At 41.5% G+C, this 17,520-nt stretch overlaps 1 protein-coding gene across 6 annotated transcripts in view; it reads right to left on the minus strand.

Annotated features, from left to right (window-relative positions):
- The window catches only part of ubr5 (ubiquitin protein ligase E3 component n-recognin 5), a 36,403-nt gene extending 20,772 nt beyond the window's left edge, over window positions 1-15,631 (minus strand). For 3 of the 6 annotated variants that reach the window (XM_027170813.2, XM_027170795.2, XM_027170788.2), the window contains exons 1-13: window positions 15,360-15,630; window positions 6,851-6,895; window positions 6,668-6,749; window positions 6,489-6,565; window positions 5,176-5,295; window positions 4,333-4,606; window positions 4,076-4,235; window positions 3,713-3,862; window positions 1,964-2,175; window positions 1,552-1,668; window positions 1,315-1,425; window positions 1,069-1,223; window positions 63-180 (exon numbers count right to left, since the gene is read on the minus strand). In XM_027170813.2, coding sequence (XP_027026614.1) covers window positions 63-180; window positions 1,069-1,223; window positions 1,315-1,425; window positions 1,552-1,668; window positions 1,964-2,175; window positions 3,713-3,862; window positions 4,076-4,235; window positions 4,333-4,606; window positions 5,176-5,295; window positions 6,489-6,565; window positions 6,668-6,749; window positions 6,851-6,895; window positions 15,360-15,421 — 1,683 coding nt within the window. In that variant the 5' untranslated portion in view covers window positions 15,422-15,630. Of the gene's footprint in view, window positions 1-62; window positions 181-1,068; window positions 1,224-1,314; window positions 1,426-1,551; window positions 1,669-1,963; window positions 2,176-3,712; window positions 3,863-4,075; window positions 4,236-4,332; window positions 4,607-5,175; window positions 5,296-6,488; window positions 6,566-6,667; window positions 6,750-6,850; window positions 6,896-15,359 lie in introns of all 6 variants that reach the window. The other 3 variants (XM_047808753.1, XM_047808752.1, XM_047808754.1) reach the window with 2 other exon arrangements.
- Window positions 15,632-17,520: the final 1,889 nt, after the last annotated feature.

Genomic DNA, 17,520 nt, shown 5'->3' on the forward strand with positions numbered 1-17,520 from the left:
CTATAGTGTCAAGCTCCATTTTGTGGAGTATCAGTATGTTGTGAGCAGTGTCGCTGATGTACCTGAGTGCCCACTGTAATGTTGGGAATGGACGCAATGCCAGCACTGGATTTGGGCTTCTTGTTCTTGGCCCTTGCCTTTTCAAGCATCTTTTTGCGTTGACTGAAAGGCACGACACCCCTGCAGGAAAGAGACGGCAGTTACACACAAGTGTCCACACTGTCCTACTGTACAAACACCACACAGACTCACAAAGAGAAGTGAAGAAAGAAAGGCAACGGAAGACATGAGGAGGACAATTGAGGTTCGAGATACGGTGACGAACGAGCGGCAGAACAAAAAGAAAAGAACAGAACGAAAGCACGAAAGTAAGACCAAACAAAAGAACGGATGGACGGAAATGAAAGAAAGACAGACGGAAACGAAAGAGAAAGAAAGACAGAAAGAAAGAAAAAGTATAGAGGAAATATTAATTTCATTAGAAAGGCCCCGTTCACACTGCAGGTAAAAGTGGCCCAAATCCGATTTTTTTGGGGTCAAGTGACCGGGTCAGACTTCTTCAGGAGTAGAAGGCCCAAACTTTTCACTTCATACGCCATTTTTAATCTAATCGAATAAACTTGAAATGCCATAAAATTGATTTTTTTTTTTTTAAAGTTTTTTTTGCGCCGGCAAAAACGTGACAGTAACGTGTGTGTGTTAAGAGTGTTATATAAAGTGGTTACGTGCTCATAATGTTTGCATTGACTACATCACATTATAGCATTACATGATATGTTTGCTTGCACCAGATGATACAATACTTCCTCTATAACCTCGCCAACTTTTTAGCGCAACGGCGTGCTGCGTGTGACGTCAATGTTATCGTTCGTTTGCGCATGCGGGTCAGAAACAGCAAACAGTTCACACTGGTATCTGATATAGGCCACATTTTAAAAGGTAATGTGTACAGCCAAACAATCAGATCTGAGCATCAAGACTTGCAGTGTGAACGTGGCCTAAGTGATACGGCGTAAAAGAGAAGACAGAGAAAGTAGCAGTTCAGTGTGAGGGTGGTGAGAGACGTACCACCAGTAGAGGCTGGTCTCCAGCTGAGCGCATGTGTACAGAGAGCAGCAGTGCAGAGACACAATGCGTTCACCCTGCAGCTCCGGGAAGGTCTGAGCCCCGTGTTCCAGCTTACATGCTACTGAACTCAGAGTGTCATCCACCCACGTTGCCACCTACGCACGCCCACACACACACACAATAGAATGCATGTGTATTTTTACATTTTAAAGAGAAATGCCTCGTCGTTGTCTGAATTTCTCTGACCTTGTTGGACTCCGTAGCGACTGTGGCCCGGATACTGTTAGCAGACAAGAGCGTGATTTTCTCGTTGGTCAGGCCAAGGAAGGACACGCGAGGGTGATGGATGGAAGAATTCTGGAACAAACAACGGCCAAAGCATCAATGCACAGAACCGTTTCTTCATCTGTTCAACAGCCCAAGCTGAAGAGGAATAATTTCTCATTAAATATCACATGCGGTGTCTGGCTGTGCGGTTCTTACTTGAGAGTTTCTGTAAGGTTCTGGTTCGTTCCACTTCCACTGGTAAAGTTCGCCTTTGGAGCTGACGGCCACGAGCTCGGAGAACATCGCCCCGATGCTGACGAACCTCACGCCGTCCTGTACGGGCAGGGGGAAACAAAACAAAAAACGAGACATTAGAGGACAACAATTCCCTCACTGTGGATATCTGTATAATCTAGATTTAATATAACCATTAAATGTTAAATGCCATTTAAATGTTATCCAACACTGCAGCAGCGGTGAGGAGTAGGACTGCGCGAGAAGCAGCATCTTCATGATACAAAACAGTCGTTGTGAATCCATATCAGGATGACGTTAAAATAAAAACGGTCCCCTGTTGTAAAAGCACGGACACATTTTCCGTGTGAACTGCACCACACTCATGTCCCACCTTATCAGGCCACCACTGCAGCTCCTCTCCCAGAGAGACAGGGCTCTGCAGGGGGACGGTCTTCTTGTCCAAGCTCGGTTCTCCGTCTCGGCTGGTGGACCCGCGCTCGGTGTCGAAGGAAGCTCCGTCCAGCCACCGCCTCTCGCGAAGCCTCAGCACAGACTCGCGCTCACGCAGCAGCTCGGAGTCGCGCTCTAAGGGAAGAAGGAGAACTGGTATGCAATAGGGTCACACCAGTGGGATACACATAAGCCACTCTCTGGGAAAGACCCTTGTAATGAAACAGATTCATAAACTTAGCACTAATTTACTACAGAAGACAGATTTTACAGAAATAAAATAAAGAATTTCTTTGTACCACATTTTGTAGTGCGTTTCTCTTTACTAACGTGTAACATTTCCAGTGTAAACGTCGAGCGAACTGTAAAGTTCTGGAGTAGCACGCCGACGTTAAAAAGTAGCACAGCATTAAAGTGCATGTCTTATAATCCAGGAAAATACGGCAATTCTCAAAAAAAAAATAAAAAAAAAATAAAAAGATTTATTTTTTCTTTCTTCGCCAAACTTTCACTCGACACCCCACGGTATAAGCAGCGCATATCTGACCGGCCCGCTTCAGCCAAAGCCAATAACATGCTTAATAGTCAATTACCACAAGAATAGTCGAAAACACTTAAGGCTGGACTGATATCTGGTGCTCTTTCTCCTGTACTAGTAACAGTCACTCAGACAGTAGGAACAGTCTTGGCTGGGTGTCCGGTGAAGACTAACGAACACAGCAGGGCCTTTCTCAGAGGGCTCATTAAGGAAAAACATCTGGGACCATGCAGCGAGCTGGAACGCATGCGCTCACACACACACATGCACGCATGTGCTGATAAAGAAAAAGAAAACCAAACCCTTGATTCTTGAAACAGCATCTGACTTCCTATCATTAAGATGTTGAATGATTCTCGATCGCGAATTGTGAGTCGTTGATAGATTTTCTATAACGGCGTCTCGGACAATAGCGCTGGCTGTAATTTGCATCGCGGGTCTATATTAATAGTCTTGTTCCGTATAATGCAAACAATAACAGGAAATAACTTGGTTTGCAGCCGTTAATAAACGGTTAAATGACAAAACACGGTGGTGGAAGACTAACGGAACAGAACTGCAAAAAAACTAAACGGCTTCGGGTTGCGCCGCATCGTTTCTTATAGCATTATAACCCGTCCTTAAGTGTTCGATTTCTTACTGAACCACAATTCATTCTTAAACCCGCATCATCGCATCCCCACACACAGGAATAGGAATATTTTGGTTACAAGCTTTTATTCTTACATCTAATCAAAATACATCATACATCATTACAACCCACCTGCAAATACTCCCATGATAATAAAAAAAATAATAAAAGGTAATGATGCTTATTATACTAACTGACAATATTCAAATCGCTTATCAGCACATGCATACAGCTGGATTTGCAGTAGCTTGAAATATTCACACACACAAACACACACAACACGCAACAAAAACGACAAACCCTAATTTAAAATGACATTAAAGCAAAGGTTCCCTATATCGCAGGTTTAGCCAAGCAGCTAGGATATTAATATATATAGTAAAATAATTAATATTAATATACAAATATAACATTCTGGGGCTGTTATTTTTGGGTGGGATCCGATTTCTACCCGTTAAATTGCATGGACTTGGTAAAATCCCCCGATCTAATCTTGATCGGGTTTGCATTTCGCCCTTTACCTCGTGAAGAGCCGAGACGCGACAGCGACGAGCGACGGAAAGACGGGTAGCCGAAGTAGCTGATGTCCTCTGAGAACATGGCGTCGGCGTCGATGATGACGCTGGGGTGTGCTGAGTGGATGTCAGCGTCCAGCAGAGACATCAGGTCTTCTGCAAAAGAGTGCACTGATTACAAATTGTTAAAAACACGCCATCCGATATACGCAAGCTTTAAACACGAGATGGAGAGCTCGATTTCGTTTACACGCGAACGTATGGGTTTGTATGTATTCCATGCCACCTTTTGATTATTTATTTTCCCTATAACAGCACGTCATTTTTATTCCCCGTCTACTGCGGTTTGTGAATACTGAGATGCCTCACCTCCAGGAAGGTAGGACTCGCTGGCCGTGTCGTCGCCGTCGTCGCCGTCCTCGTCGTCTCGGCTCAGCAGGTTGTTCACGGCCAGGTTTACGTCCAGGTTGGTGCGCTGCAGTTCACGGATGATGACGCTTCTCGATTTGCCTTGCAGGACCACCTGGGCCTGGGACGATAGAAGACACATGGTATATCATTACATGAATGTTTTTTTTTTTAGGGTTAAATAAGAAGAGAGACGTTTATGCTATTGTTTGGTGTACCTGAGAGATGAGCTCCTCAGGAATGACTGATGCTGGTATGACTGGTTGCGGCTGACTCCCCAGCAGACCCGACCCTCTGTCTCTGCCCGTACGGATCACGCGTGTCTGTCTCCGTGAATCACGTGCTGCAGCACTTGAACGCCCGGAAGATGCTCCGCCCCCTCCGCTAGCCCCTCCGCCTCCACCGCCACTGCCCCCGCCTCCTCCTGTCCCTCCACCGCCACTGCCCCCGCTGCCTCCACCTCCTCCACCCACTCCTGAACTCCAGCGGCTCCTGTACAGAGGCATGTATACGGCATTAAGGGTCCGTAGGTCCACAACCAGCCATGACTTTCCACCTTAATGTCTACTCCTACTCTTACTAATCCGTGTCATGGAGCTGATTCGTTGCCTAAATAGTTGCCGAATGCAGGTTTAAGACCTACGTGTATGCCACTAGCTTCGTTCTGTAGTTAGAACGATCAGTAAACTTTAGGTAGGTGATTCACAAGCCTGCATAAATATATCAAACATAAATGAATTTCATGGTAAAAGGGGAGGTTTGATCATCTTAACTTAACAATTTACTTTAACAAGATTCCAAAGTCCTGATTTTCCATTTTTCTGTCCAAGCTTCAAATCATTTTTATAGCTTTTATAAAAGGACCAGCACGGCATGTCTTTAGGAATCAGGATTTATTTCTAATTCCCCAAACCCTGAGAGGGCGGTTATCTTTTTTTCCTTTCTAAATTATGTCAGAATTTATTTAATCAGTATTTGAAAGTCTGAAATGACAAAAAAAAAAAAAAAAAAACTCAGGATTTTTCTGCCAGGCTTTTGAATGCCCCCTGCCAGCCACTTACCCAAGGGTGTTGCCTGCCAGTCGGCCCAAAGTGTCAGAACCAGACAGGAACCAGGGTGGATCACTAGTCCGACCTGGCCTGGAGGTCCTTCCTGTCCCTGAGCCACTGCTCAACTTTGAACTGGAAACAAAAGACCGGAGATTACGGTTACAAGAATTGCAGCCCCAACTTTTGGGACTATTGAGTACAGCCTGGTCATGCCAGGCATTGTTAGATTCAATTCTGTCTGAAATAACAAGGGCAGGATGAATTTGAAGGCTAACTAGCATGGCAACACCCTTGGATATGTCAGAACTGGCTGCAAGTCATTAATCATAGTAGAAAAAAAAAAAGATTGCAGAGTCCGGGGGAGAGCCATCTGTGCTTTATTTATATATATATATATATATATATATATATATATATATATATATATATATATATATATATATATATATATATATATATATATATATATATATATATATATATATATATATATATATATATATACACACACACACACACACACACACATTTTTTGTAAATGATTTTTTTTTTGGTCATTCTAGATTTGGAAACCATTTGGGGGAAAAATTAAATACATAAATGCTGACGTAGCCTGGATGCCTCATTGGAAAACATTAGCTTTAAAAAAAAAAAAAAAACAGCAGCATTCTGTAACCCAAAGCAAAGCGATGCCATTTCAACCCAGAGCAGCAAAGCAAGAACACCATGTGCTTTAAAAAAAAAAAAAAAAAAATGTTTCAAAGGGCATTTTCTTCTCCCTCATATCGCCACCCTAAATCTATTGGCTTTAACACAGAGTTATTTAATTTCTCTGCTCACAAATCTTTTATTACACCTATTCCAGAGAAAAACTGCAGTTACACTGGGACATAAAGTGTAAAGAAGTTCAGCATCGAGTCTATTCGTTGGCACGGCCGTAAAAAAGTAATTACGGGGTAATCGTCGTGCTCGCAACGTACCGCTTGGCGATCCGTCAGATTTATCGACAACGTAAGAAGGAACAAGACCCCAAAACGTGGAACGTATATTGGGGTTAAGAATTATAATAATAAGATGATCACCAATTCGTATTAGAAATATGCAGCGTTTAAACGAAAAACAAGGACACGGTTCAAAGTCATGGGTCAAAATTAAGCACATGTTCTGCATAAAATAAATAAAATAAACATTCACAAAGCAACGACTAAAAACATGGACGGTGCCACATTCCCCCATAAAAGGGCGTTTATTACGTCCGACTCAAGCGGCTTATAAAAGCGTCTGCGCTCTCTAGGTCTGTTTAGAAAGCATGATTATGGTCTCACCCGTCGTTTCCATCTGGCTTGCCCAGTTCCAGTCGGTCCGGCTGCACGGCGAAACTTATCCTGCAGATCCGACCGTCCTGAAACAGACAGCCGGGTCATTTTCTGCAGCATCATAAGGGATTTGTGGATAAAAATCAGAAAAATAAATAAATAAACCCACAAAAACAACACAACGTTACCTCGAGCAGGAACCCGGCATGGTTCGGTCCGACGACACACTGCTTAAGCGTGGCCTGCTCCAGCAAATTAAGCTGTGGGTGACTGCAAAAAAACAAGACAGAGATTAGATAACTGGGGGAGAAAAACGGACATCGTATCATTTGCTTTTCAGTATTGTATGTGTTGTAAGCTAAAAATCCCACCTATTACAGTTGTATTTGTTGAGTTTTTCGGATACTTCACGAAGTCTGTAGGGAGAATTAACAATCGAGGATTAGAGCATAGCCGACCTTTTCAGACCAAGGCAGAAAAGGCACAGCAGCACACATTTTCCCCCAAAGTGTGTTACGTCTCGTCTCATGTTAAATACGTCGAGATTGCTGTTTATGCGTGACGTTCGGTTATGTACACAGAATAATAAAATCCACAGGAAGTTTATCTGAACCAGATTCAAACCTTTTTCACCCTCATTCGATTTTATGCAAATTCTATGAAAACGACGACGATTAACATCACGTGTATCGTCGAGTTGAATGTGTTGAACATATTACAGCCACTGACAGCATCAGATACGATCTGTTCCTGCTCTTGTTTAGCATCCGGGTTCATTAATACATCAGACACAAATAGCTTTGATAGGAGAAGAGCGCTGAGATTTACTTTTACAGCATTTAGCAGATGCCCTTATTCAGAGCGACTTCTGATTGGTAGCCCAACACCTTAACCGCTAGGCTACCACATCCCTGTGAGATCAGAGCGAACAAGACTAGACAAACTAGACAGCTGAAGTCACTAGACAAACTGGACAGCTGAAGTCGAAAATACTTCTCTTCGACATTCTAGTTTTAAAAAAAAAAAAAAAAAAGAGCCCAGTCCCTGGATTCCTGTTCAGAAAGGAACAATGAGACTGCTACTGTTGTGGCCCATCTGCCTCGAGCGTTAGCATGTCGTTTATTTGGAGACACTTTTAGAGATTGTAAAGACTGTAGACTTCCTGCCAGGTCAGTTCTGCTTGGCCGCTCTGTCGGACCCCGTTCTGATGTTTGCTGTGAACCTGAACTGAAGAGATTTACATACAACATCGCTGTGTATCCATTTAGCATTTCACCCTTTTATTTAAGTAACACGTTTGCCTTGGTGTAAAATAATATATCTTGTATATTTCTGGAACAGAATCGTGATTCAGGAATCATCCATGCTGAGAGATTCGTTTCTGACATCTCCTGACTCTTCCCAGTGGTGTGGCTTAATCCCAAAGGGTAGAGTAAGCCTACAGGATGTAGGAAAATAAAACTGACACCGATAAATGCCAAATACAGAAACAAACATAACTAACAGCTTCTCGGGGGTAACTAGTTCAGACCGAACCTACCCAGAAAGACGATAAATTTAAGAAATGTAGGCGGCTCATTCGGACAGCGTTAGTGTTTCCTGTACTCGAGGTTACCTTCCCGAGTTTGCTCCTGTATTAAAGTGAAGGCCGTAACATCACAAATCCTTCTCAATACTTTTTCCTGAACCCCTCACAAAAAACCTTGGATGTGTCCTGACTGTTGCTAAACCCCATTTCCCTCTTGAACGGAAATATTAAATTCACACTGCAAGTCTTGATGCTCAATTCGTATATTTTGCTCAGATCTGATTTTTTTGTTTGGCTGTACACATTACCTTTTAAAATGTGGCCTATATCAGATACCAGTGTGAACTGTTTGCTGTTTCGAACTGACCAGCATGCACAAACGAATGATAATGACGTCACACGCTGCACGCCGTTGCGCTAAAAAGTTGGCGAGGTTATGGAGGAAGTATTGTATCATCTGGTGCAAGCAAACATATAATGTAATGCTATAATGTGATGTAGTCAATGCAAACATTATGAGCTGGTTCACGTAAACACTTTATTATAACACTCTTAACGCACACATGTTACCTGTCACATTTGTGTCACGTTTTCGCCGGCGCAAATAATAATAATAATAATAGTGACGCATGTCGATGTAGATTGACGTAAAAGTTGCATCAAATCCGCCTTGGCTGTTCACACTGCGGCCACATTGGGAAAAATCAGATTTGGGTCTGATTCAGGACCACATATGGAAGTGGCCCAGATCTGATTTTGAAAAAAAAAAAAAAAAACCCAGATCTGGGCCAGATTTGAGTGTTCACACTACTCCTCAAAAAGTCTGACATGGTCACTTGACCCCAAAAAAAATCGGATTTGCACCACTTTTACCTGCAGTGTGAACAGGGCCTTGGAGCTTTATTCAAATCTGTTCTTTTATATCACTATGACGTTTACGATACCAAGTCACGTTTTTTCGTGCTCAGATTTGTAAAATGTATTAATTAATAACGATTCCCTTTGACAAGAGACGTTAAATATGATTTATGAGCATTAACGGCTCACGTTAAGGGTCACGGATGCATCCTCGGCTGTGCACCGGTGTGATATTTCAGAGAAAAAATCTTGATCGTCAGATTGACCATTTGGGAGAAACTTGAGTCGGTATTCCCTCATGAGCCCTCTTTAACCTGAGAGTTTAATTCCCAGCACTTGGTATTGTCTTTTTAGAACCACATGGGAAGATCAACCTCCCCAAGTCCTCCTTAAAAGACCCAGCGCAAGAAGTCTCCTTGGAAACGGATCAGACTGTTGGAGTAACACCTCTGATTAAGCCTCTGAGGACCTGAACAAGCTCCAGTAACAATGCGGCTCAACCTCGTCGTCTCTCTCACACACACACACAGAAAGAGAGGACAGATCGTTCACTAACAAAAGCTCTAAACAATAAAAGAACCAACGTGCAGTTGTGTGTATGCTCCAAAGGAACGGTGCTAACGTTCAGGGATAAGGAACGGTTCTGAGAGGTTATGAGCTGACACACTTTATGAGCCCACCGTGTTGGTTTGGTGTAGATTACATTTAAACAGCTGCTGTGGAAACCTTAAACGTTCCAAAAAGACATTTCACAAGAGTAGCCATGCTGTTAAACGTTTATATATAAAAATAAAAACTAAAAAAAAAACCACTGCGTTTTTTTTTTTGTTTGGACGGCATCTTGCTCTCCAACCAAATCCCAGACAAAATCGGTTACACTATACGCTAACACGGTCAAACACGCTAGGCTGAGACGATCAGACACGCGCTCGATGTGAATCGCTGCACTCTCCACCAAACATATACCTTCGGAACTTATTTATTCTGGACCAGTCTGAGAGCAGAACCACAAGCAAGCTCAATTTCTTTTTAGAGTATCAATGCAAGACTGCAAAATATGTCTGACAGAACGGTTACCAACAAAAATAACTTCTAGATAAGGGGGAAACACCACCACAGGAGACTCTACAGTTTCTGAATTACATGAGAACAGTTCTAACACTCTCATTGTTATATATAATTCTTGGCCGAAACCAAAAACCAGGAAAGCAAGGCCGAAAACCGAGACACCGAAATAAATCAATACATTACATTGCATTTATGGCTATGACCGTGTACTAACCTTACTAAAATCAAGGCATTTCAATTGCATAAATTAATATTAAAGTTTCAAAGAATAAATCAATTACAAATTATGAAAATATTAATTTATAGCACATTGCAACAAGGCACAGGAGAAAATAAATTAAAATTCAAACTTAAATGTTTAAATTAAATGCACTCGTGTACATTAAATAATAATGTACAGGCCATCCATCGCGGTCTGGATCATTTCTCGTGCGCGCTGCTTTATTTCCGCATCCAGGTAACGATCTTTATAACGCAGATCAAGTACAAGACGAAAAGGAGAAACGTGTGATTTCTAAACGCCGGAGCAGATATCGACGTGTCGAAAAAAGAAAAACTCCGTAAGAGCCGCGAGTTCCTACTATTGACACCGTGTCCGTTTTCAACAGTACGGGATTGTGATTAATCGCATCGGTGTGCGTCGAGTGACAAGGTTAGGAACTAGATTAGAGACCGATGTTTGGTAACTTAGCTGAAAATGAACAAAGTGCTCTTTAGGCTCTTTGGTCAGTTCTCTTTTCCAGGAGTAGGTTAGTAATGCTTATACATATCGTTAGTTACACATTAGCCTGTTTAACCGATGTTAACGGCTGTTATAACTGTTCCATTTGTGAATAGGTCCTTCGTCCGCTATTCGCTCATAATTGGCCTCGACACAGCAACCAACCTCGTGACCTTTTGAGCAGATGCTGTTCAAATGATCCATAACTATACTGACTATATGTATGAGCAAATTGCACATTTTCACATGTCAACTCATTATCTGTATCTTTATCTGTATAATTGTTGCTGCAATTTCTGGAGCTTGCTCCTAAGAAGGAGCTTGCTCTCACCAAGGCACATGTGCTGTGGTGATGTGACAATAAAAGTGACTTGACTTGACTGTTCGTTACCATGAATCCCTCCGTTACACTTCATTATAAGCTCTTTTTGGAGATATTATCAAGTAACGAAAGGAAGTAATCGGTTCCCTCGAGCCTACGACTACGTCTGCATTTTTTTTTTAGTTTGGCCAGGACCAAAGAGTATTTCTTTTGCTATGGAATAAGTTTGAATATATTATCTTTTTTTTTAATCGTGATAAAACGGCATTCTATATTATCTACTATTCTAAATCAAAATCCTGCTTCTTCTTTACTTCTAATTTGAAATGCCACCTGATTATAACTAGATTGTGTGGTTTGAAAATAAGAAATTTTCAGATAAGAAAATCGATATACATCATATTTAAGCAAGAAAATAAACAGAATTGTAAAGAAAAGAAATTTTATATTAAGAACAGCCTAAGGAATTTGAGGAAGGTTCTTTAAGAAAAGTTAGTCTGGAGTTGATGTCACATTGTTTTTGTCCAGTTATAGCTACTTTAAATAAAAAGTTTGCGTTCTTTATAGGCTATGGGCCGTTTTGAGCTGAAATCCAAGCAATGCCCCGTTTCGATTGACAGCACCAACAGCCAGATCACGTTGTGTGTGATTAAATATGTTGCTCGTGGAAATGCGACAGTGGATACTGAGTATCGTAAGTGAGTATCAGCGCACGTCTCTGTACCACCACGAAGATGTGCTTTGTGATATCTGATACATAACCTCCCCCGTTAAGCAAGAGGAAAAAAACTAAACTAACAAACTGTTCTGCAGATGCTAGGTGGTGTGAGAAAAGTGGCTCACTTTGCAAACCTTCCTCCGAGCCAAGCATCTGATATTTATCCACTCCATCAGCTCTGAATCAGTAGCTGGCACCAAACCTAAACGCAGACTGAACAGCTGTCCTGTCCTGTGCGGTTAACCAACTCCGAGCATCTCGTGGGCAGGCGTAATATACGGATGTCACGCCGAACCTCGCAGCTGCATGCGAATGCTGGAAAACACCTCATTTCCTGCGACACTGGAAAGAGAAATCCAAGCTGGCCCTGACTCGCTCTCGTCTAGAAGAGTGGACAGCCTGCCAAATGCAATTACACACTGACAGAACAATTATTTCCATTCGCATTTGAGGGCGTTCACACTTACGAGGCCCTCCGAAGAACAGAAGGTAACATCCAGGGACCAAAGTAAGTGGTTTTGGCATAAAACACTGCCATTTTCTATAGGACCTCTAGGATCTTTATGTTCGCATAAATGCATAACAACCTTAACTCTGTCTGACCTCAATCTTTCTGAAATGTCACATGACTCGATGCTGCATAGTGACCTATCAGAGTTCACACTAGCAAGAAACTATGGGGTTGTCTATGGACCAGGTTATTGTGACATGAAAATTTGAACAATTCTAATTGCTCAAACGATTAAAATTAGATTTGTAACGTAACCCAAGTCGGACACCACGCTCCTGAGCTGAAACACACTCAAAACACTGTAAATCAGCGCCATAAACTGGAGGAAGGGTGCATGAAAAAGTAAAGCAAAGCATCGGAGCGAACAAGGAAAAAAAAAACTCAAACCGTATTCTGTACGAGCCGAAAGATCGTCGTTGTTATTTCTTAAACCACGTTTAGACTGGATTAGATTATGGGTGGGGACGTCGTTAAGCATTAAAACTTACAGAAGCAGCGAGTTTCTAGTGGGTTGTGTTTTCTACAAACTCAGATCAAGTAGTCATATGATCACACCCCATTCACAACATGGCCTTCGAGTAGTCAAAGGAGCACAGGAGTACAGAAGAGACACTGGTTCACCCCAAATTACTAAGAGAACCAAAGTTCCAGAAAGAAGATAAAACACTGGTCACAAAGTATTTAAGAACAATTCGTTTGTTTAATATCGGAAGCAGTGTCAGTGATGCACATCTTACTAGACTAAATATGGCAAGGGCATACGGACGAGACAAAAATGATCCCGGGGAAAGGATAAAGCACATCACTTCTATGAAACATGTCAGATTAAAACACCGCGACCATATAACAACCCTAGTTCCAAGTGATTGGTTCAAAGATCACATCAGCTTCGTTTGCTGTTTTTTTTTTTTTTTTTAATCAGCGAGCATAACATGCTTAAGAGAAATCGTTTCTAAATACACTAACACAAAACATCTCTATGCTGCGTGTGCGCTGATGCCACTGTTTATGCTGTTGGTTGTTGATTTTCCTCCCTTATTTGCCAGGCGTATTACCAAAAACTAGACAATAAGTACGCGATTTCAATATGTAGCAGTTAGGATCATGTCACAATTTTGTGATATTTAACAGTAATTCCACACAATCCACATTTTTCACATGGCAACCCTAAACAGGTTTGTCCCCAAGGTCCTAAAATAATCTTGTATTTTTTTTACAGAAAGTCATAAATAAAGGATGACTAAATCCATTCACTTGAGCTCACCATAAAACATTCATACAGTAACGTACGGCGCTGATGGCGAGAACAGGAACGAGATCCAGTTTATCACATGCTCTCTCTCAACCTACAGGCAAAAATGCTTCGCAAAAGCACCTGGAGGTGTACAAGAAAGATGACAGATTTTTTTGGAATATAGTGATGACTTAGGGTTGAGATGTGGTTACGTTTCGTTGAGTCGTTTTCATCGCCGATTATTGTTTCTATAGCAGCAGCAAACACACACTTACACTGCAGATGCTCTACACAATGTATGACGAACAGATGCAGAAACTGTTTATCAAAATGAAACTCAAAGTTTTCGAATTTGAGATTCATTTAACGTTTTACAGAACATGTCTGGCTTTGTAACAAAGCTTGTTAAATCAGTAAATGTGTGCACATCCCACCTTCATGCAGGTGCAGGACACAAGAAACTGTTAAAGTAGAAAATTTGTAATGTCCGCAACACTTAACCTCCCATCTTTATTAGTTGATTAAAAAAGCAACGTTTCGACCCTGTTGGGTCTTCTTCAGGCAAATGAAGAAGACCCAACAGGGTCGAAACGTTGCTTTTTTTAATTTGTAACAAAGCTTTACAGAGTTTATTAACACAGCAAAGTTGTTTGACACAGGATATCGATCTTTCATATGGTTTATTGGTAAAAATGACCAAAAAAAAAGAGAGAGAGAGAGAGAGAGAGAGAGAGAGAGATTGTGGGTGGGCTCGAGATTGAAGGAGGGAATGAGAAAAAGAGATAGAAATAAGTGCTGGTGATGGAATGACTTTTGGGAAGAACAGGAACTGGTCACTAAAACAGTCCACAAATTTTCCTACGTTTCAGCTGTTAAAACGTACAAAAACGGACTGTCCTAAAACACCACACAGATGTTCTGACAAAACAATACAGTCTAGATGTAGTTGATATACAATCGTGCACTTTGTATCAAAATAACATGCAAATCAATCGTCTAATTTGTTATGGGCTGTAACGCCTGTCAAAACGAACAAAACCGACTAAAAAACCCGACACAAACGATAAAAAAAAAACACACACACACACACCGAGCAAAACGGACGCTCGAAGAAGCAAGTAAAAAAAAGGGCTGGGATTAAAACAAAAAAGAAGCGACACGAAAATAACATGGTGGAGTGTGAACCAAATATAAACTCCTCACCCTCAGGGCCACTTACATGTCTGTGGTTTTCGCCTATGCTAAGCTAAGCTAACTAGTTACCTAACCAGCTTCAAATCGATTCAATCTAATCTCGTCGGTCATATCGAATTGCTAAAAAAAAAAAAACACAAAACGCATTGTGATAAATCGTCAAGACCTTCCATTTCGTTTATTAAATAAATAAAAATAAATTTAAAAAAAAAACAGTAACGCTTGAGAGTTTAGTTTTCTCGCTGCTGACAGAATTAGCCTGTTAGCTTGTTAGCCTGTTAGCATGCATGGCGACCAGAAGTAACCGACGAGCGATTTTCTTATTCCGCTTTCCAGACGCGCTGTTCACGTCAACGCCCAAATAGATCCATAAATCGTAAAAAATAATAATAATCGATTCTCTACAATCAATTTAACATCCATGTATCCGTAAAAACCGGTTTTATCCGGATTCACGTCTTTTTTTCCCCCTTCCCATCCCCCAACCCGCATTGTCCAACCGTTCCAGTTAGCTTAGCATATTAGCATAGCTTAGCATAGCTGCGCGTTTTTTGTTGTTTTTTTTGCTAGCTACGTTTAGCATCATATTCTTGCTTTACTCCAAATCATAAATCACAAATAAAATACAGTGACAACGCGGACAAAGAGAACCAGAGTGTGATGTCTGATGTTACCGTTTAAACACCACACCCTGGTTACACGTATTGAGTTGTTCGGATAAATTACCTGTCATTGAGCTGCTCCTCGGTGCCCGGTAACGGGTGCACAACGAAGTGAATAGAGGTCATGATTTTTATCCGAAATAACCTAGAAATATGAGAAATTCTCTATCTCTGTGGGTCTTTGAACACTTTTCTAAGTCTGGTTCGGGTTTTTTCATCACAAACTCGCTTCAAAACGGAAGAAAAATCCAGAGCCGAAACATCCAACAAGCTCCTACAACAGTCCACAAACCGCCATCTTAACTTCTACCGACTCCGAGCTGCTTCGTTATTATTTTTTTCCTCCTACACCGAGTTTCCGGTACGCCTTGATTTGACACTGGTGTGCTTTCATTGGTCGATATTATGTAGTCCCGCCCAATCAGGACGTGTTTGGGGAAAACGTTATAACGCTTCAGATGTAATTTTTGATGTAAACAAGGTTTACAATGCTCATTTTTTAAGCATTTTATCTTTTCTCCACACAACTCTGTGATGTGGAACAACAAATATATTAAGTTTAAAAATAATAAGTCTATATTTTACAGAAATTAGTAGGATAATGGTATAATTTTGGTGAGGCAGCTATTTAAGTACAGTGAGGAAAATAAGTATTTGAACACCCTGCCATTTTGCAAGTTCTCTCACTTAGAAATAATGGAGGGGTCTGAAAATGTCATCGTAGGTGCATGTCCACTGTGAGAGACATAATCTAAAAAAAAAATCCAGAAATCACAATATGATTTTTTTTAACTATATATTTGTATGATACAGCTGCAAATAAGTATTTGAACACCTGAGAAAATCAATGTTAATATTTGGTACAGTTGACTTTGTTTGCAATTACAGAGGTCACACGTTTCCTGTAGTTTTTCACCAGGTTTGCACACACTGCAGGAGGGATTTTGGCCCACTCCTCCACAGAGATCTTCTCTAGATCAGTCAGATTTCTGGCCTGTTGCTGAGAAACGCGGAGTTTGAGCTCCCTCCAAATATTCTCTATTGGGTTTAGTTCTGGAGACTGGCTAGGCCACGCCAGAACCTTGATATGCTTCTTACAGAGCCACTCCTTGGTTATCCTGGCTGTGTGCTTCGGGTCATTGTCATGTTGAAAGACCCAGCCTCGACCCATCTTCAATGCTCTAACTGAGGGAAGGAGGTTGTTCCCCAAAATCTCGCAATACATGGCCCCGGTCATTCTCTCCTTAATACAGTGCAGTCGCCCTGTCCCATGTGCAGAAAAACACCCCCAAAGCATGATGCTACCACACCGATGCGTCACAGTAGGGATGGTGTTCTTGGGATGGTACTCATCATTCTTCTTCTTCCAAACACGTTTAGTGGAATTATGACCAAAAAGTTCTATTTTGGTCTCATCTGACCACATGCCTTTCTCCTCTGGATCATCCAAATGGTCATTGGCAAACTTAGGACAGGCCTGGACATGTGCTGGTTTAAGCAGGGGAACCATCTGTGACATGCATGATTTCAAACCATGATGTCTTAGTGTATTACCAACAGTAACCTTGGAAACGGTGGTCCCAGCTCTTTTCAGGTCATTGACCAGCTCCTCCTGTGTAGTTCTGGGCTGATTTCTCACCTTTCTTAGGATCATTGAGACCCCACGAGGTGAGATCATGCATGGAGCCCCAGTCCGAGGGAGATTGACAGTCATGTTTAGCTTCTTCCATATTCTAATGCTTGCTCCAACAGTGGACCTTTTTTCACCAAGCTGCTTGGCAATTTCCCCATAGCTCTTTCCAGCCTTGTGGAGGTGTACAATTGTGCCTCTAGTGTTTTTCGTCAGCTCTTTGGTCTTGGCCATGTTAGTAGTTGGATTCTTACTGATTGTATGGGGTGGACAGGTGTCTTTATGCAGCTAACGACCTCAAACAGGTTCATCTAATTTAGGATAATAAATGGAGTGGAGGTGGACATTTTATAGGCAGACTAACAGGTCTTTGAGGGTCAGAATTCTAGCTGATAGACATGTGTTCTAATACTTATTTGCAGCTGTATTATACAAATATATAGTTAAAAAATCATACATTGTGATTTCTGGATTTTTTTTTAGATTATGTCTCTCACAGTGGACATGCACCTGCGATGACAATTTCAGACCCCTCCATGATTTCTAAGTGAGAGAACCTGCAAAATGGCAGGGTGTTCAAATACTTATTTTCCTC

The sequence above is a fragment of the Tachysurus fulvidraco genome, chromosome 25 (assembly GCF_022655615.1).
Source record: "Tachysurus fulvidraco isolate hzauxx_2018 chromosome 25, HZAU_PFXX_2.0, whole genome shotgun sequence".
NCBI lineage: Eukaryota > Metazoa > Chordata > Actinopteri > Siluriformes > Bagridae > Tachysurus > Tachysurus fulvidraco.